Source organism: Pseudophryne corroboree, chromosome 10 (genome assembly GCF_028390025.1).
Source record: "Pseudophryne corroboree isolate aPseCor3 chromosome 10, aPseCor3.hap2, whole genome shotgun sequence".
Classification (NCBI taxonomy): Eukaryota; Metazoa; Chordata; class Amphibia; order Anura; family Myobatrachidae; genus Pseudophryne; species Pseudophryne corroboree.
The window spans coordinates 67,747,233-67,768,363 of record NC_086453.1 but is presented as its reverse complement, the minus strand read 5'-3'; the positions used below and the strand labels follow the sequence as shown (position 1 = coordinate 67,768,363).

Here is a 21,131-nt window from a genome sequence, read left to right as displayed (position 1 = left end):
TTTTAGGATTGTGAGCATTTCCACATCTACTACACGTTTCGTTATTAGACTGTGTCTTAGACTGCTTCATTCTTGAGAATGGAGGTTTGCATGGCTCTGTTTTCTGCACTACATGGACATTAGCATCAACTTCCTTGTGTAACATTTTGGCTTGAAATCTAGTTATTTCAGCAGATCTACACATAGTCACTGCCTTGTCTAGTGTTAGGTCTTGCTCTCTCAGCAGTCTCTCTCTGAGTCCATTATCAGGTATTCCACAGACAATACGATCTCTAATCAGTGAATCCTTTAAATCACCAAACTCACAGGTTTTACTGAGTGATTGCAGCTCTGTAACATACTGATCAAATCCATCTACAGACTTCTGATCACATGTGAAAAACGTATATCTTTCATATGTCACATTTTTCCTTGGCACAAAGTAATCTTCAAACTTTTGCATTATAGAAGATAGCACCATATTCTGCCCCTCAGCAAACTGAAAACTATTATAAATGTCCAGCAGCTCCTCTCCTTTCACATGGAGGAAAATGGATGCCTTCGTTTTGTCAGCCTCTGAATCAGCTCCACATGCAGCAAGATATATATTAAACCTTTGCTTAAATCTTTTCCAGTTTTCAGACAAGTTACCAGACATCAGCATGCCAGTTGGAGGAGCTAGTTTATCCATGGTTACTCACTGTTTGAAGATAGCAGCACACGGCAGGCTTTGCAGACACAGCCTTACAGACTTCTGCAAGATTCTTTCACACTCTGAGAGCACTAGCAGTCCAAGTTAAACTTCTTCTGACACCATGTTTTGTTCATATGTTTGTAAATCCAGTCATCAGGACACAGAGACATGTGAGTTCACTGCTGTGCTGTTTATTCCATCACCAACTCCAGGCACACTGCACCCTGGACCACCCACTTCCCAGCATCCCCCTGGTCCCAGGGACCATCACTGAAGATTCAGGCTTACACATGTTAGTAAGGGAGTGTCTACAAATATTAAGCATTCTAATACACTAACATCACATCATGTAGAGAGGCCTCATACAGGCCCAGATTTATCAAGCCTTGGAAAGTGATAATAGCACGGTGATAAAGTGCCAACCAATCAGCTTCAGTTCTAACTCTTATTTTTAAAACCTAGCCTGTAACAGGAGCTGATGGGCTGGTACTTTTTCACCATGCAATTATAACTCTCCAAGGCTTGATAAATCTGGGCATTAGTGGCAAATAGCCAGTGACAGTTGTAGAGGTGGGGCTGCAGCAAAATTCAAATAGAGGAGCCACACCAACTGCCACCCCATACACTGCCAAACATCTCCGTCCGGAACTCACTTGCAGTTGGTGTGGCTCCCCTAATTGAATTTTGGACTGCAGCTCCACATCTGAGGCCATCACTGGTCCTCATACATCACTGATGTAGTGGCGCCAAACAACCTCTCTCGGAGCACCAGATCCTGTGAGACTTTGGCAGCAGCGGACCTCCTCTGTGGGGAAAATGCATCTTAGTGGCAATGCAATGTGACTAGGACTATCGGAGGAGCGAGGTTGTTGAGAAATGCAACAATTTTAGTTGTATATGTTCTACATTTTTGTTTTGTGATTAATACATACAGAAGTGTCCTCATACTGTATAACCAGCCTCAATATGCCAAAGAGCCTGGTCTCACCCAGTTATGCTAGTGTCTGGCGTCATTTTTGCTGAAAATGCATCTTAGTCACAACGCGTTGAAGCTGGGATGCACCAGGAGACTGCGCTGATTAATTTGATATGGAATTCTTGTCCAGTGCCTGTTATGTGTAACTGTTCTGATCTGTTTGCTGCAACCACAGAGAGGGGAAGGTAAGGAGAAGCTGCAGAGACAACAGAGCCCCGTTAGATCACTTCCCTGCCTGCAGTCTGTGCACAAATGCATGCACCACCCCCACTTTACAATGCACAAATTATGGGCTTTGTAAAGCCGGGGGCGGTGCTACAAAGACGCGATTCAGAGTGAATCACATCATCACTACGCCACGCCCACTGACTGGGTAAATTAAGTGGACGGCTGTGGCGGGGAGTGTGCTGCTGCAGGCGTGCGGGCAAGTGAGTGCCGGCCGGGAAACTTGCCCTCTCTCCCAGGTTGCGGGTAGTGCCACACGATTTTTGGGAGCCAGACTGCAAATTCCGGGAGATTAGGCGAGTATGGTACTGTGCATGAGTCAACATTCCATCTAACCTGACTTAAACACTGGAGCATACTATGGGCTTGATTTTGAGTCACACATCTGCAGGCAATGCTAATGTTCATATAGTTGAATGATTATTTGCATCTGCGTATACACAAAAATGTCAAAAAAGAACTTCTAGGGTGCATTGTGTTACCCTGAGTGCATTGTGTATCCTGAGTGGGTTGTGTTACCCTGAGTGGGTTGTGTTACCCTGAGTGCATTGTGTTACCCTGAGTGCGTTGTGTTACCCTGAGTGTAGACAGGGCCGGTTCTAGCCCTTGTGGTGCCCCGGGTGAAAAATAGGGGCGTTGCTTCATACAGGGGTGTGGTCAGTTACGCCCCCTGTAGAGTTGTGCCCCCATTTGTGCCCCCTGTACAGTAGCGCCGCTTACAAAAACAAAAAAAAATGAATACTTACTATCCCCGCTCCTGATTCCCGACCGCTGCAGACCTCCGCCAGCGCCGTTCCTCTCCTCGGATCTGTGGGAGAGACGCCATGACGTCTCTCCTATAGCACAGCATAGATAGACACTATAGGTCAATTATGACCCCTAGCGTCTGTGCCAGTCCCACAATGCTGTGCGGTGTGCGATGACATCATCGCGCACCGCACAGCAAAGGTCCTCTCCACAAAGGGAAACTAGACGGGTAGCGTCTAGTTCTCTTCACAGCAGGGGGCACTGCCAAACAGTAGCGGATCTTGAAATGGTGCGGCGCCCCCTGGATGGCGCCGTCACCCTCTGGAAGGCGGCGCCCCGGGCAAAAGTCCTGCTTGCCCGTGGCAAGATCCGCTACTGAGTGTAGACACAATTCAGGAAGCATCAGAAGTGTGATGGAAAAGTGATGGACGCTCCTGGGCAGTGCTGGGAGATGACTACTAGTGCACATAAGGATGGTCCGTGTTATGGGAGTGTCATGGCTATACAAGCAGCTGTCTACACAGCCGCACACCACATCCATACAGTAGGAGACCGTGATACATCCAGGCAATCTGTGCCTGCCTTATGAAAGTCTGCTATATGTTGATAATTGTGTAAACAGTGTGATGTGTGACATAAAAAAAAATATTTGTTCTTTTTTTCACAGCTTATGCAATTTCCTGTGTCCAGTGCAAAAATGAAAATGGGCTGGAATGCTCGGCTCCTCCCGCACCGTGTCCCAACAACTCCGTCTGCTTTACTTTCACCGTACAAAATGAAGGTATATACTGCAAAACTTATTATTTTATAGAGTATATTGGGCCTAATTCAGCATGGATCACTATTCTGAGAAATTGCAGTTGTCTGCCCGTAAAAAGGCGTCGCCCCCACAAGAACTAAAAACGCCCCGTGCAAGTTTGCGAATGCATCAAAGATCGCTACCCACTCGCAGATGCACACGCAATTCCCGGAACATTGAAGATTATTTGTCGTCTGAGCAAATATAAGTAGGTCTGAGGCTGCCAGTAATCGGCCAGGAGTAGGTCTGCGCTGACATCAGAGACCCTCCCCTAAAACACCTGGGCACGCCTGACTTTGTCTGACACACCCAGAAAATGGCAGGTTTCTGCCCAGAAACGTTGGCTTCCTGTCAGTCAATCAGCGGGTACCTTGCGATTATGATCTGTATACATTTTCTGTCACTATTTCTCCTTATGCGTGCGCAATGCAAACACTACGCATGTGCCGTCGGTCAATAATCGCTTAATTAGCGATTTCTCTAAATAGCGATCCATGCTGACTTAGGCCCATTGTCACACACATGAAACCAACATCACTTGTTAGATGTATTATTTATTTCAGTTTCTTTATTTGGCAAAACTATATACAGGTTGAGTATCCCTTATCCAAAACGCTTGGGACCAGAAGTATTTTGGATATCGGATTTTTCCGTATTTTGGAATAACTGCATACCATAATGAGATATCATGGTGATGGGACTCAAGTCTAAACACAGAATGCATTTATAATTCATATACACCTTATACACACAGCCTGAAGATAATTTTAGCAATTGTGTTTAATAGCTCTGTGCATTAAATAAAGTGTGTGTACATTCACACAATTCATTTATGTTTCACATACACCTTATACACACAGCCTGAAGATCATTTAATATAATATTTTTAATAACGTTGTGTATTAAACAACATTTGTGTACATTGAACCATCAAAAAACAAAGGTTTCATTATCTCAGTCTCACTCAAAAAATTCCGTATTTCGGAATATTCCGTATTTCGGAATATTTGGATATGGGATACTCAACATGTAATGCAATCTGTGCAGAGAATGTATAATCCGTCACACTACTGAGGCCTGATTCAGTGTTGTACTGTAATACATTAGCTGCTGCTTCTTTATACTGTGCCAAAATACAAAAAAATATGTCCACAGGCAGCATCACAAATGCTAGCAGCGGCATAAGCCACCAGCTAAGTAACCCTGTATTCGTGCAGCATGGCCGCAGAAAGTGAAACGCAGAGCCACTGGCACTGCATACGGGATCGCAGATACAGTCAGAGGCACGCCCATGAAAATAGAGCTGACACTTCAGAGTTTTTGCTGCCGCTCCTCTGTATATATCGGCATAGCGTACACTCTGAATCAGGCTCTCTGCCCCATTGTAGCTTAAAGTGTAAATTATCTACCGCATAAATAGACAGGGGGAATATATTATCAAGCCTTGGAGAGAGATAAAGCAAAGTAAGATAAAGTACCAACCTATCAGCTGCTCTCATTCTTTAAACACGGCCTGTCAAATGGCAGTTAGTAGTTGATTGGTTTATACTTTATCTCTCTCCGAGGATTGATAAATTCCCCCCATAGAATGGTACAATTTTGTCAGCATGGAATTTAGCTTTTAGTATGCTTTTGGGCTGTGGGAGAAAACCGGAGCACCTAGAGGAAACAAACACGTTGATAGGTCGGACACGCAAAGCCCCATTAGAGCCCTCGAGTGGCTTTACTAAGATGGGGCTTGAAATCCAGGCAGTTTTACAGTGTATTATTGGTGGCATTGCATCCCACAGATCACTGCAAAACTGCAGAGAATGGCACCCTGCAGTCTGTACGGGTTGGGATTGATATGCCGGCGGTCAGAATATCGACTACTCCATCCTGATGTTTAGAATCCCGACACGGGAAAGGTAAGTATACTTACTAGAGATGTGCACCGGAAATTTTTCGGGTTTTGTGTTTTGGTTTTGGATTCGGTTCTGCGGCCGTGTTTTGGATTCGGCCGCGTTTTGGCAAAACCCCCCTGAAAATTTTCTGTTGGATTCGGGTGTGTTTTGGATTCGGGTGGTTTTTTTCTAAAAAACCCTCAAAAACAGCTTAAATCATAGAATTTGGGGGTAATTTTGATCCCATAGTATTATTAACCTCAATAACCATAATTTCCACTCATTTCCAGTCTATTCTGAACACCTCACACCTCACAATATTATTTTTAGTCCTAAAATTTGCACCAAGGTCGCTGGATGACTAAGCTAAGCGATCCAAGTGGGCGGCACAAACACCTGGCCCATCTAGGAGTGGCACTGCAGTGTCAGACAGGATGGCACTTAAAAAATAGTCCCCAAACATCACATGATGCAGAGATAAAAATAAAAAAAAGAGGTGCAAGATGGAATTGTCCTTGAGCCCTCCCACCCACCCTTATGTTGTATAAACAGGACATGCACACTTTAACAAACCCATCATTTCAGCGACAGGGTCTGCCACACGACTGTGACTGAAATGACTGGTTGGTTTGGGCCCCCACCAAAAAAGAAGCAATCAATCTCTCCTTGCACAAACTAGCTCTACAGAGGCAAGATGTCCACCTCCTCCTCGTCGTCCGATTCCTCACCCCTTTCACTGTGTACATCCCCCTCCTCACAGAATATTAATTCGTCCCAACTGGAATCCACCATCACAGGTCCCTGTGTACTTTCTGGAGGCAATTGCTGGTGAATGTCTCCACGGAGGAATTGATTCTAATTCATTTTGATGAACATCATCTTCTCCACATTTTCTGGAAGTAACCTCGTACGCCGATCGCTGACAAGGTGCCCGGCTGCACTAAACACTCTTTCGGAGTACACACTGGAGGGTGGGCAACTTAGGTAAAATAAAGCCAGTTTGTGCAAGGGCCTCCAAATTGCCTCTTTTTCCTGCCAGTATACGTACGGACTGTCTGACGTGCCTACTTGGATGCTGTCACTCTTATAATCCTCCACCATTCTTTCAATGGTGACAGAATCATAGGCAGTGACAGTAGACGACATGTCAGTAATCGTTGGCAGGTCCTTCAGTCCGGACCAGATGTCCTTTTCCTCGCAGCCCAAGTTGCAGGAGAATGTGAAGGAGGAGCTGTTGATGGGTCACTTTCCGCTTGACTTGACAATTTCCTCACTAGCAGGTCTTTGAACCTCTGCAGACTTGTGTCTGCCGGAAAGAGAGATACAATGTAGACTTTAAACCTAGGATCGAGCACGGTGGCCAAATGTAGTGCTCTGATTGCAACGGATTGACCACCCGTAAATCCTGGTTAAGCGAATGAAGGGCTCTATCCACAAGTCCCACATGCCTAGCGGAATCGCTCCGTATTAGCTCCTCCTTCAATCTCTCCAGCTGTTTCTGCAAAAGCCTGATAAGGGGAATGACCTGACTGCTGGTTACCATAATGCTGCACTGTCCTACTCAATACTGTTCACAATAATGCAGCACAGATATGTATACTTGACACAGAGCTGCAAGATACAGCAGTGGCCTACTGTACTGTACTATATGTATACTGCTGGTCACCAGAATGCTGCACTGTCCTACTATATCCTGCTCACAATAATGCAGCACAGATATGGATAGTATACTTGAGACAGAGCTGCAAGATACAGCAGTGGCCTACTGTACTGTACTATATGTATACTGCTGGTCACCAGAATGCTGCACTGTCCTACTATATACTGTTGACAATAATGCAGCACAGATATGGATAGTATACTTGACACAGAGCTGCAAGATACAGCAGTGGCCTACTGTACTGTACTATGGGGGTCATTCCGAGTTGTTCGCTCGCAAGCTGCTTTTAGCAGCTTTGCACACGCTAAGCCACCGCCTACTGGGAGTGAATCTTAGCTTATCAAAATTGCGAACGAAAGATTAGCAGAATTGCGAATAGACACTTCTTAGCAGTTTCTGAGTAGCTCCACACTTACTCGGCATCTGCGATCAGTTCAGTCAGTTTCGTTCCTGGTTTGACGTCACAAACACACCCAGCGTTCGCCCAGACACTCCTCCGTTTCTCCAGCCACTCCCTCGTTTTTCCCAGAAACGGTAGCGTTTTTTCGCACACTCACATAAAACGGCCAGTTTCCGCCCAGAAACACCCACTTCCTGTCAATCACATTACGATCACCAGAACGAAGAAAAAACCTTGTAATGCCGTGAGTAAAATACCTAACTGCATAGCAAATTTACTTGGCGCAGTCGCACTGCGGATATTGCGCATGCGCATTAGCGACTAATCGCTCCGTTGCGACAAAAAAATAACGAGCGAACAACTCGGAATGACCCCCTATATGTATACTGCTGGTCACCAAAATGCTGCACTGTCATACTATATACTGCTCACAATAATGCACCACAGATATGGATAGTATACTTGACCAGGGGCGGATTGGGAACAAAAAGCGGCCCTGGAAAAAATTGTACTAGTGGCCCCACATGGGCAGCACCAGAGGTGTAAGGTCTAGCCATGGGCCATGGCAGCAGCACCCTCCCCCCAAGACTTTCCAGATAGTGGGCATGTCCAGCATCAAGGGGGAAGTTAAAAAGAAATAAAATTAAATATTATGTGCACATTATATTAGTGATGAGCGGATTCGGTTTTACTCGGTTCTCAAAACCGAATCTTATTGGCTCACTGATGTCACGTGTTTTGGATAGCCAATAAGATTCGGTTTTGAGAACCGAGTAAAACCGAGTAAAACCGAATCCGCTCATCACTACATTATATGATACGCCTTCAGAATTTAGGAAACTATATAATTCTTTAGAAATATATATTTTCTTGCTTAGTACACCAACCGTATCCCAATCACTATTCACTCAATCTTATATGTCAGCCAAGCAGGCAGACAGAGCATACACTAGATCATCTGCAATCACAGGCTAAGTGGCAAAGTAATTTTCATATATGCAAATAATTTTGCATCTTATCATTATGTCTATAAAAAGGACTACATGTCCTCAAACAAAACAGGCCCCACAGGGGCGTCGGCCCACCGGGAATCCTCCCTGTAGACCCTATGGCCAATCCGCCTCTGTACTTGACACAGAGCTGCAAGATACAGCAATGGCCTACTGTACTGTACTATATGTATATTGCTAGTCACCAAAATGCTGCACTGTCCTACTATATACTGCTCACAATAATGCAGCACAGATATGGATAGTATACTTGTCACAGAGCTGCAAGATACAGGAATGGCCTACTGTACTGTACTACTATAATTATATACTGGTGGTCCCCACAATGCAGCACACTGAGCACAGCTATTTGCAGCACACTGAGCACAGATATGAAGCGTTTTCAGGCAGAGAACGTAGATATTTTCAGCACACTGAGCACAGATATTTGCAGCACACTGAGCACAGATATTTGCAGCACACCGAGCACAAATATTTGCAGCACACTGAGCACAGATACGGAGCTTTTCAGGGAGAGAATGCAGCCATGTCCTCTCCGTTCAATCTCCAATGCATGAGTGAAAATGGCGGTGACGCGCAGCTCTTTATATAGAATACGAATCTCGCGAGAATCCGACAGCGGGATGATGACGTTCGGGCACGTTCGGGTTAACTGAGCAAGGCGGGAAGATCTGAGGCTGCCTCGAACCCGTGTAAAATAGGTGAAGTTCGGGGGGGTTCGGATCTCAACGAACCGAACCCGCTCATCTCTAATACTTACCTTCACCCAATGGCCCCCTAACCCTCCCTCCCCGCAGCCTAACCCTAACCCTCCCCGGTGGTGCCTAAACCTAACCCACCTTCTCCGTAGCCTGAACCTAAACCTCAACCTAATCCTATCCCTCCTAAACATAACCCCCCCTGCAGCCTAACCCTAACACCCCCCCCCCTCCCCTGCAGCCTAAACCTAACCCCCACCCCAGAACCTTACCTCACAGACGGGCAAGCACACGCTTGTGTGGGATTCCACCACCGGGCCAAAAGGCTGTGGCACTATTGCAGTGAAACCCACATCTTAGGGTTCCTCTGCCAAAATGCTAAACCAACTTTTGGCCAGTCAGCACTGCTCTGTTAGGGACACGTACTAAACAGTGATAAAAGTGGAGAAGTGAGCCAGTGGAGAAGTTGCCCATGGCAGCCAATCAGCTGCTCTGTATACTTATATAGTATGCAAATTATAACTGTACGTTAATGCTGATTGGTTGCCATTGGCAACTTCTCTACTGGCTCACTTCTCCAATTTTATCACTGCTTAGTACATGTTCCCCTGTGTTTGCTATAGGGATCAAGTGAATCCCCTTAATTTACAGTTTGACAGTTAAAAAAAATATACACAAGTCAATATTTGAAAATGTAAAATGCTTCCTCCAAAAATCAGCCAACATTTTGTACCTACGCATCTCGCTTTTGCCGCCAACTCTGTTTAGATGGCAAAGTGCTTTTTTTCCCCAGGATGCATTGCGTGCTTACCCAGGTTCATGCTCCTGCTCACCACAGTGAGAAGAGTTCTGTGTTCTTCAAAGAAATGCACATGCGGAATACGTATTGTTACAGTACTTCAACATGTACTAAGCCTTGAAAAGTGATAAATTACAGAGAGACAGAGGAATCTATTTACTAAGCCTTGAAAAGTGATAACGTGGAGAGAGATTAAGAAACAGACAATCAGCTGCTAACTGCCATGTTACAGGCTGTGTTTGAAAAATGACAGTTACAGTAGGAGCTGATTGGTTTGTACTTTGGGGTCTAAAAAATCGGGTCCTATGTACTAAGCCTTGGAGAGAGATGATGGTTGGAGATGGAAAAGCGGATGGAGATAAAGTACCAACCAATCAGCCCTAATTGTCATTTTTCAAACACAGACATGTCAGTTAGGAGCTGATTGATACTTTTAAAGGTTTAGTTCATCTGCCCCTAAATCTTTTCAGTATATATCATTATTTTATTATTTTTTTATAGGTAATAATCGTATTTATGTGTTAAGTCCAGGGTGTGAGGCAATATTGGGACTCATTAAGTTACAGATGTGTCCTTCCTGAACTTGCAGTCTATTGTTTACCACAGATTGTGTGCCCGCAGCTGTGTGTGGGCATGTGTGTACGCACCCACTTGCGTAGGAATGTATGGTACGTACGCACGCTGCGACTAGTCCCGGCAAGGTGTTTGTCTTTGCTGCCACAAGTGAAAATCAGCAAGATGAGTCTTGTCACATCTGTACCTTGTTATATCCGTCTATATTAATGTGGTTTCCTGAGAAAATGATGCAATAGTTACCTTCATTCAAAGTAATCACTCTTTATAAAGTGTGCCCTTTTCTAAGGCCCCTCAGACTCCTCACATGATCCCCCTCTATATATAGTATTCTATTCTGTGCTCCTTTCAACTGTATGTCCAATATTGTGTCCCTCTATATTTCCAGAATTGTGCCCCCTCCTCCTACTTCTATGTCCACTTTTATTTCCCCCCCATCTCAATGTCCAATATTGGCCCTCATTCCGAGTTGTTCGCTCGCTAGCTGCTTTTAGCAGCTTTACACACGCTAAGCCGCCGCCTACTGGGAGTGAATCTTAGCTTTGCAGAATTGCGAACGAAAGATTCGCAGAATTGCGAAAATAAATTTCTTTGCAGTTTCTGAGTAGCTCGAGACTTACTCTGCCACTGCGATCAGTTCAGTCAGTTTCGTTCCTGGTTTGACGTCACAAACACACCCAGCGTTCGCCCAGACACTCCCCCGTTTCTCCAGCCACTCCCGCGTTTTTCCCAGAAATAGCAGCGTTTTTTCATACACACCCATAAAACGGCCAGTTTCCGCCCAGAAACACCCACTTCCTGTCAATCACACTCCGATCACCAGAATGAAGAGATTTCTTCGTTAAGCCGTGAGTAAAATACCAAACTTTTTATCAAATTTACTTGGCGCAGGCGCACTGCGAACGTTGCGCATGCGCAGTTTGCGACTAATCGCACCGATGCAAAGAAAAATAATGAGCAAACAACTCGGAATGAGGGCCATTGTGCCCTCATCTCTATGTGCAATACTGTGCCCCCCCCCCCCCTTATCTCAATGTCCAATATTATGCCCCCCGCCCCCCTCCCCCTCTATTTGTATGTCCAATATATTATTTCCCATGCAATGAATCATCAATTACACCGGGGGTGCATAATCCATATTCCTCATGACATGGGCACCTACGCACAGTGGCGTAACTAGAAATTTTTCTCCCCCAAGCCAAAAAATTCTCATGCGCCCAACCCCCCATAATTGGCACTAGTAAACCGGTGAAGGGGCGTGGCCTTGCTGAAATGGGCGTGTCTTTTCATAAAGGGGCGTGGCATTACAGGAAAAGACTTCCTTATACCCCAGTATTGCAATCTGCACGCCCAGACGTTGGCCACCACAGGAAAAAAAATAATCCTGATTCATGCCCCTTACATTATTTGTAATTTTTCCTCCTTATAGTAATGCCCAGTATACATTATGCCACATACTGCAAAGGCCCTTAGACATTATGCCACACACAATAATGCTTATGACACAATATGCCACACACCATAATACCCCCGACACATTATGCCACACACCGTAATGTCTGTGACACATTATGACACACACCGCAATGTCATTGACACATTATGACAAGCATCGCAATGCCCATTATACATTATGCTACACACTGCAATGCCCCTGATACATTATAGCACATACAATGCCTGTGACACATTATGCCACACACCGCAATGTCTGTGATACATTATGCCACACACTGCAATGTCCGTGATACATTATACCACGTACCACAATGCCCATGATATGGTATACCACACATCGTAATGCCTGTGACACATACCGCAGCGCCCGTTATGCCCTATGCCATACACCGCAATGTTCGTTATACATTTTGCCACACACTGCAATGCCCCTGAGACATACCACATACCACAATGCCCGTGCTATAGTATGCCACACACCGTAATGCCTGTGACACATTATGACACACCGCAATGTCCGTGATACATTATGACACACACTGCAATGTCCGTGATACATTATGCCACAAACCGCAATGCCCATTACACATTAAGTCCTACAGTAAGGCTTCTAATTTCTTTTAAATTACCTGCTCGTTACCAGGGGTTTCATGCTCTTGGTTCCATGCACGGTGCCAGGGGTTTTTATGCTCAGGGTGTCATGTTCATTGTCAGGGGTTTCATGCAGTAGGTGTTATACTTGTTGCCAGAGGTATCATGTGCTGGGTTTCAAGCTTGTTGCCAGGTATTAATATTCGTTGCCAGGGGTTTCATGCACTGGGTGTCATGCTCATGTTAGGGGGTAATGCTTGTTGCCAGGGATTTCATGAGCTGGGTGTTGTGCTTGTAACCAGGGGGTAATGCTTGGTGCTAGGGCTGTACACCCAGTGCCAGATATTCCCCCACAGTGCCAGGTATACATATGCCCCCAATGCCATTTATGCCCCCCCCCCAGTGCCAGGTACACATATACCCCGAGTGACAACTATGCCCCCCCCCCCCAGTGCCAGGTACACATATACCCCCCAGTGCCAAATATGCTCCCCCCCGTGCCAAATATGCTCCCCCAAGTGCCAAATATGCCCCCCCCCCCCCAGTGCCAAGTATGCTCTTCCCCAGTGCCAAATATGCTCCCCCAGTGCCAGGTACATCCCCACCCCTCCCCTCCGGGCTCCCCCGGAGGGAGATTTCATGAGCTGGGTGCTGAGCTGGATTTCATGAGCTAGGTGCTGTGCTGTGAGTTTTGTGAAGGAGGGACATGGAGGGCACAGCGCGCGCCTCTCCTGTGTGTCCCTCCTGGGTCTCCGGCGGCAGTGGTATGTCTGTTTATTGAAGTGCCCATTCGTGAGCTCTGATTGGCTCACGAACGGGCATTTCATTAAACAGACATGCCGCTGCCGCCGGAGACCAAGGAGGGACACACAGGAGAGGCGCGCGCTGTGCCCTCCGTGTCCCTCTCAGCAGAAATCAGTGGCGGCTAGGGCGCCCAGCAGCCCTGCGCGCCTCCAAGCGCTCGCAGGGGCTGCGGGGCCCTAGTTACACCACTGCCTATGCAGAATTTCAGCTAGCAGAGCGATCACTCACCTTGCACCCCGCCTTGGCTATGCCACTGCTGCAATAGTAGCTTTTTGCACCTGTCCTTTGGTCCACCTCGGGGAGTTTTGATTAATAGAAAGTTCAAATTGTAAAGAAAAAGACACATGAATAAAAAAAAATTAGAAGTAATGTCTTTTGCTCTAGTCCTCTGCCATTTCAACAGACCATGGGCCTGAATCGCCTGATTCATATTTGTAAGTAAAGCAAAAAGTCAAGCAACTGGGCTACTGTAAACCATGTCGCAGTGCAGGTGGGGCAGATGTAACATGTGCCAAGAGATTAGATTTGGGTGGGGTGTGTTCAAACTGAAATCTAAATTGCAGTGTAAAAATAAAGCAGCCAGTATTACACTATAACCCACCCAAATCTAACTCTCTCTGCACATGTTACATCTGCCCCACCTGCAGTGCAGCATGGTTTTGCCCAGTTGCTTGCTTTTTTGCTATACTTCCAAACATGAATCAGGTCCTATGTTATCATAATGATTATATGTATTTTGTGCTAGTGTCTGCTGAAATATAATTGTGACGTATCCGTTTATTATTATTATTATTATGTTTCTAAACTTTCTAGCAAGCGAAGCTGTGTTAAGGACCTGTGGACACCCAAAGTACTGTGGCCAAACATTCAGCTTTATGGATAAAGGCTCCATAATAACATTCTCCTCCTCGTGTTGTGATCATGATGGATGCATGCCTATTCCGAGACGTAAGTATTGCTTCCATTAGTAAATAGCAATACTGTAGATGTACTTATGTCCCACCAGATGATTCGGTTCAAAGTGTTCTAACATACTGTATGGGGAGACTGGAACTAAACAACTTTCCTTTGGTCCTCCGCTATTTTCTTATGTCACTCTGTAAAGCCGGCTGAAGCAGTTGTGCCTATGTATTTTTTATCCAAAGTTCAATCCAAAAACAGGACGACGCAGTTATTTTTTCAAGTATTTTACTTTGGGTTTTTTTCTCTTCAGTTATTCTTCTTGATTTACATGTTTTTACTTTTTATTTATAACTACAACATGCATCCAAAGTCTCCCTCATACCAGTGTTGGGAAATAAGATGAATTTACCATTGAAATTGGGTTGTAACTAGAACTTTATTTGCCCCATTGCAGCACTTTGAAGAGGCCCCAAATACTTCTAGATAGATACCTCTCACTTGTTCATTTTTCCTTCATATAAGTGTCCACAGTTCCATTATGTCACACAATGACCCTACAGTAGTTCACATTGAAGTGCCTCTTTTGACATTACGCCACATTGTAGTGCCCCAATTGACATTATACCACATTGTAGTGCCCCAATTGACATTATGCCAAACAATGCTCCCTATTCATCATAATATGCCATAGTGTAGTGTCTCCAGTTCACATTATGCCGCACAGTGCCTCCATTTCACATTGGCGGGCTATTGCTTGTTACTCTCCTCAACCTTTGGTCGCTCTCTTCTTCCCCCTGTGCTCTACATATCAAATTTGTTGCACCCGATCCACGGCAAGGTGGCTGCATTTCAATGGTATAAAGAAACAGTCTACCAAATACTTGTTACAATCTAGTGTACTGTATGTGACACACTAAAATCAAAGCAGGTAGTTTATAGATTGTTAATTTCTGTAATCAATACAGTGTTCTCTTTCCTTACCGTGCCATTTAGCTGATGTGGCTGTGATCTGGGTTCAGCAGAGGAAGACCCTCTAAGCTTCTGGGCCCCATAAAAATGGCACTCTATGCATTCACTATAGCTGCACCCATGTTTGAAATATATCTCCACGGGGTCTCACTAGACCTCCTTTATTAAAAGGAAATCACTAGTGATGACAATATTGTGATGCCGCAGGATCTATAAATTCATTCTCACCATTCCCCATAACTTGCAATGCCACCGTTTGCCACCAACATAGAGTACCAGCCAGAGTGCCAACTATTGCAACCTGAAGTGAAAATCAGAACACCAGCAGTATGGTTTGAGAAGACTACTTACTGTATTTTGGGCCTTATTCAGGTTTGTTAGCAAACCAAAAAAGTTAGCAATTGAGCAAAACCATGCTGCACTGTAGGTGGGGTAGATGTAATGTGCAGGGAGAGATATATTTGGGTGGGGTGTGTTCAAACTGAAATGTAAATTGCAGTGTAAAAATAAAGCAGCTAGTGTATTTAACCTGCACAGAAACAATATAACCCACCCAAATATAAATCTCTCTGCACGTTACATCTGCCCCACCTGCAGTGCACATGGTTTTGCCCAATTGCTAACTTTCTTGGTTTGCTAACAAACCTAAATAAGCCACTATGTGCCTATAAAATACTTTGCCAAAATGTTTGGAGTTATTGTAGGTGAATAGTCATTAGATCATAGTATTAAACTTAGCATATTTTAGGGTTAAATATAGGCCTTATTCACATTAATATTAGTACATCCCAAGAAATGTTTTTTTCCACTGTTTATATGCAAGGTTTAGCTTGAACATATTGTACAGAACCAAGGTATTCCCCACAAGTGTCAATGTAACTATCATTATCAATGGAAAGAATTAGTTAGTGCATACTCAGAACAGGGAAATAAAATGAAAACTGTTTGATAGTATAATATTATATTAAGGTAACAACTTGCTATTACACCAGAATAAAATAAAAAGTTAACCACACAATAGATCAAGGCTGCCCACCAGCTGTAATGAGGGACAAACATAAAATAGAAAAAAACAATAGTTTTAAAAAAAACACAGACAACCGTCAAGCGGAACCTTTTCTAATTTTATTGATCCAGAGGAAGAGCAAAGTACAACCCTAACGAGTAGTGTAAGTCATACAGACAGAGACGGGGGGGGGTTGTAAATCCCACCCCTACATTTCCCTTAGCACACTAAAAATTACCTGTAACCATACCTGAACCTATCTGGTAATAGAAATTCAGAGAATTAGTTTACACATGTCTTTCCAGCACCTGATACATAATTATCTCCAGGAATGACCGAGCAACTACCATTGTTTGTCTGCTTGTGTGCGAGAGGCATTGAATGGGAGCAGTATTTTGGAAGGCGTGCTGTTCCTTGTAGTGCCAATGGGAGATCCTGGGGGTGGCTCCTGGTTAAGTTAGCTCTCTGTCTGGATGTGTTTTAGTAATAGCCTTTATCATGCGGCCTACTGTGTTAAATTACATGGCCCTATGTGGGCACTTATGCTATTATGTAGTGTTAGGACTACTGACATTGGAGAAGCCTTGAAGTGACTCAGTAGCTTAAACATGTGTTTTCAAACACGTGTAAACTAATTCTCTGAATTTCTATTACCAATTAGGTTCAGGTATGGTACAGGTCATTTTTAGTGTGCTGAAGGGAAATGTAGGGGTGGGATTTGCAACCCCTCCCCCCTTCCCCTGTCTGTTTGTCTGTGACCCCTCCCCCTTTCCAGCACCTGATACAGAATTATCTCCAGGACTGACCGAGCAACTGCCATTGTTTGTCTGCTTGAGTACTGTAAGCGCCAAGTTAGGCTCACAGAGGAATAAATACAGGTTGAGTCTCCCTTATCCAAAATGCTTGGGACCAGAGGTACTTTGGATATGGGATTTTTCCGTATTTTGGAATAATTGCATACCATAGTGAGATATCATGGTGATGGGACCTAAATCTAAGCACAGAATGTATTTATGTTACATATACACCTTATACACACAGCCTGAAGGTCATTTTAGCCAATATTTTTTATAACTTTGTGCATTAAACAAAGTGTGTCTACATTCACACAATTCATTTATGTTTCATATACACCTTATACACACAGCCTGAAGGTCATTTAATACAATATTTTTAATAACTTTGTGTATTAAACAAAGTTTGTGTACATTGAGACATCAAAAAACAAAGGTTTCACTATCTCACTCTCACTCAAAAAAGTCCGTATTTTGGAATATTCCGTATTTCGGAATATATGGATATGGGATACTCAACCTGTACTTCCTGATCCAAAAAATGGCAATTGTCTGGTCTATCAGCCAAGTAGCGGTATCTACTCTAGCTCTAGATACTATGGCCCTCATTCCGAGTTGATCGCTCGCTAGCCATTTTTTGCAGAGCAGCGGTCAGATAGTCGCTGCCTCTAGGGGAGTGTATTTTTGCTTTGCAAGTGTGCGAACGCTTGTACAGCCGAGTGGGACAAAAAAGTTTTTTGTAGTTTCTGAGTAGCTCTGGACTTACTCAGCCCTTGCGGTCACTTCAGCCTGACCGGTCCCGGAATTGACGTCAGACACCCGCCCTGCAAATGCCTGGACACGCCTGTGTTTTCCCTACCACTCCCAGAAAATGGTCAGTTGACACCCATAAACACCTCCTTCCTGTCAATCTCCTTGCGATCGGTTGTGCGAATGGATTCGTCACTAGAATCATTGCACAGCAACGATCTGCTTTGCACCCGTACAACGCACGTGCGCATTGCGGTGCATATGCATGCGCAGTAGTAACCTGATCGCTGCGCTGCGAAAAACAGCAGTGAGCAATCAACTCATAATGAGGGCCTATGGCCTAAATGTATTGGTAGCTAGTGATAAAGTGATAAAGTGGAGACGGATAAAGGAGTTACTGTAATTTAGACCTAATCGCTGGGCAGCGATTTTTGCAGCCCTGCGAACAGATAGTCGCTGCCTACTGATTTTGTGCAGTCTCTGCGCAGTCCAGGATTTTCTTAGCCACTGCAATCACTTCAGCCTGTCCGGGACCAGAATTGACATCAGACACCCTCCCTTCCAACGCTTGGACACGCCTGCGTTTTACCAGACACTCCCTGAAAGCGGTCAGTTGCCACCCACAAACGCCCTCTTCCTGTCAGTCACCTTGCGATTGCCCATGCAATCGCTTTTTTTTGCACCATCCCATCGCTATGCATCGATCCCCATTGCTGTGGTCCGTCGCGCCTGCGCATTGCGGTGCATGCGCAGTTCGGACCTGATCGCAGGCTGCGAGAAAACGCAGCTTAGCGATCAGTTCTGAATTACCCCCAAAGAGTGATAAAGGACCAGCCAATCAGCTACTAACTGCCATTTTTCAAACAGCCTGTGACATGGCAGCTTGGAAGCTGATTGGCTGGTCCTTTATCACTCTTTATCTGTCTCTACTTTGTCTCTTGTTAAAGCTTAACACATTTGGGCCTATATGTTGTCAGTACGGAATTAAGGGCCTGATTCAGCTGTGGATGGAGTCGCTACCACTACTGCTTAAAAAGAAGCAGCAGCGATAGCTCTAATATGGTAATGCAGCAGGAGGGTTTCACACCTCCTACTTGCAATAGTGATCAGAGCTATGTCCTAGGAGGCAGGATTGGATCATTTGTGTCACCATCGGCCGGCTGTGTGACTCATGAGGTGAGGCAAGCCGGTTGCCGCAGATACAACAAAGAGGCCGGGATACGGTATCTCCATGCTGTGATGAAGATCCTGACCTCGTCCTTCTCTCACAATGGCGGCAACACTCCTCTGCTCATTCAAACAATGAACTAATGAATACCTCAGGCTTTCTTTTTGCTAGGTATATACAAATCTGCAATAGTAATATATATATACAGTACTGTGCAAAAGTTTTAAGCAGGTGTAGAAAACATGCTGCAAAGTAAGAAAGCTTCCAAACATAGAAGTGTTAAGTTTATTTTTTTTATCAATTACCAAACAGAAATCTCAATCAAATCAATATTTGGTGTGACCACCCCTTGCCTTCAAAAAAGCATCAATTCTTCTAGGTACACTTGCACACAGTTTTTGAAGGAACTCTGCAGAGAGGTTGTTCTAAACATCTTGGAGAACTAACTACAGATCTGTGAATGTAGTCTTGCTGAATTACTTCTGTAATCCCAGACAGACTCGATAATGTTGAGATCAGGGCTCTGTGGGGGTCAAATGATCACTTCCAGGCCTCCTTGTTCTTCTTTACGTTGAATATAGTCCCATTTTGGATTTTCAAGTGGTTCAGAATTCAGATTTCAAACCCAAATTTGGGGTTTTAGATTGCAAAATATAACATGATTTTAGCTATTTTTATCCATTTTCAAAATTTAGATTTTAAATACGAATTCTGAATGAAAACAAGTTGAGGGTGATTTTGCAAAACCAAAACATGATGAAATTAGATTTAAAAACCCAAAATACTCATCTCTAATTTACATAATTATGTACATGTATTTACTGTACATAAACCTTTATGCGTATTTTAAGTTCCATTTTCTTTCAGTGCATGCAAATGATTTCAGATGTCCCTTCTGTTCTATGTTGGATTATGACGTAGACGATTGCATCATCCACCATGAGAAGAAGTGTGTAGGAAATGAGAACAGATGTTATTCTTATTATACTGGAACAGGTATTTGAAAAATCATTAATAATTAAGTATTATTATTATTTTTTTTTTTTTAGAGTGCTATTATTGTTATTAAAGCTTTCTAATTAAAAATAATAACGAGAGTTATGTTTTCTCTAAAGGTGGTACGAAGCAACTGGCAGGACGCGGCTGTGCCTCTGAGAATCTGTGTGCTGGCATTAATGAAACCATTGTCCCTAAAGTGCTGTGGGATGGGATGATCGACTGTGATGGTGATGGGGCTGGGAAATATAATTCCAGTAGCAGTTATCTGACATACAATATACTATTATTGACTTTTTCTATGATGCTTGGTGTCTGAAACTCTTACAGGGCTGCGTTGCTCACGAGAGAACCACTTTGCACCAAAATATGCTCATTGGTTAATTATGTCATGTGACATGAGCCGTAGTAGATTATGCTTTATGACCAGACAAGCAGTTACGCCGGGGAAGGTAGACTTCCTGGAGCCAATCCCTGCAGTGTGCCTGCTGTAACTCTGAGACGTTTGGGGAGGCTCAGTGACTGCCCTGTTATGCATGTACTGTACCCAATATAGCTGAGGGTTGCTATCTACAACCAGCCCAACCCCTGGATGCTATTCAATGTATTTTTGTACATACTGTACATACATTCTATTTTTGATATCAAAATAAAGGTGCCTTTGCATACTTCCAGTTGTCTTTGTCTAAGTAATTACATACTTACAGACTTCCCAGGTACTCTCAGCTAGCACATACAGTAGGCTGCTTCAGTAGACCAGCATGGTGGAGTATACAAAACATGGTGGGTTGGAGTCTCTTAAAGCATTTTCTGATCTTTTTGTAGACTTCTTCCTCTTCATATTTCATTTTTTTAAAAGCACCAACATATTACACAATAGATAGTACCTTCCTGTGACCTTTATACAATATAGACAGCATTACTGACTCCAGAACAATACGGAGAACCTTCCAGCGATGCATGCACAATACAGATAACCTACTTGTGACCTCTTCAGAATACAGAGAGTCAACATGTGAGCCCTACACAGTAGAGAGTGCATTTCCTGTGAACCCCGCATAATACAGATATCATTCCTGTAAATCCCGCACAATACAGATATCATCCCTGTGACCCCTGCACAATACAATGATCTGATGGAGCCAACTTTTACAGAAGGCAGGATAGGACAGGGAAGAAGATGTCAAGAGTATGGGAACCAGAGGTGTAAATGCATGCTGTGAATCATGGGAGATGATGTCATGCCGAG

At 44.2% G+C, this 21,131-nt stretch overlaps 1 protein-coding gene across 1 annotated transcript in view; it reads left to right on the top strand.

Moving 5' to 3' along the window:
* The window catches only part of LOC134967021 (phospholipase A2 inhibitor NAI-like), a 33,066-nt gene extending 12,513 nt beyond the window's left edge, over positions 1 to 20,553 (top strand). The window contains exons 2-5 of the mRNA XM_063944014.1: positions 3,289 to 3,402; positions 14,110 to 14,244; positions 19,754 to 19,882; positions 20,002 to 20,553. Of these exons, the coding sequence (XP_063800084.1) occupies positions 3,289 to 3,402; positions 14,110 to 14,244; positions 19,754 to 19,882; positions 20,002 to 20,201 (578 nt within the window). The 3' untranslated portion in view covers positions 20,202 to 20,553. The remainder of the gene's footprint in view (positions 1 to 3,288; positions 3,403 to 14,109; positions 14,245 to 19,753; positions 19,883 to 20,001) is intronic.
* The last annotated feature ends 578 nt before the right edge of the window (positions 20,554 to 21,131 follow it).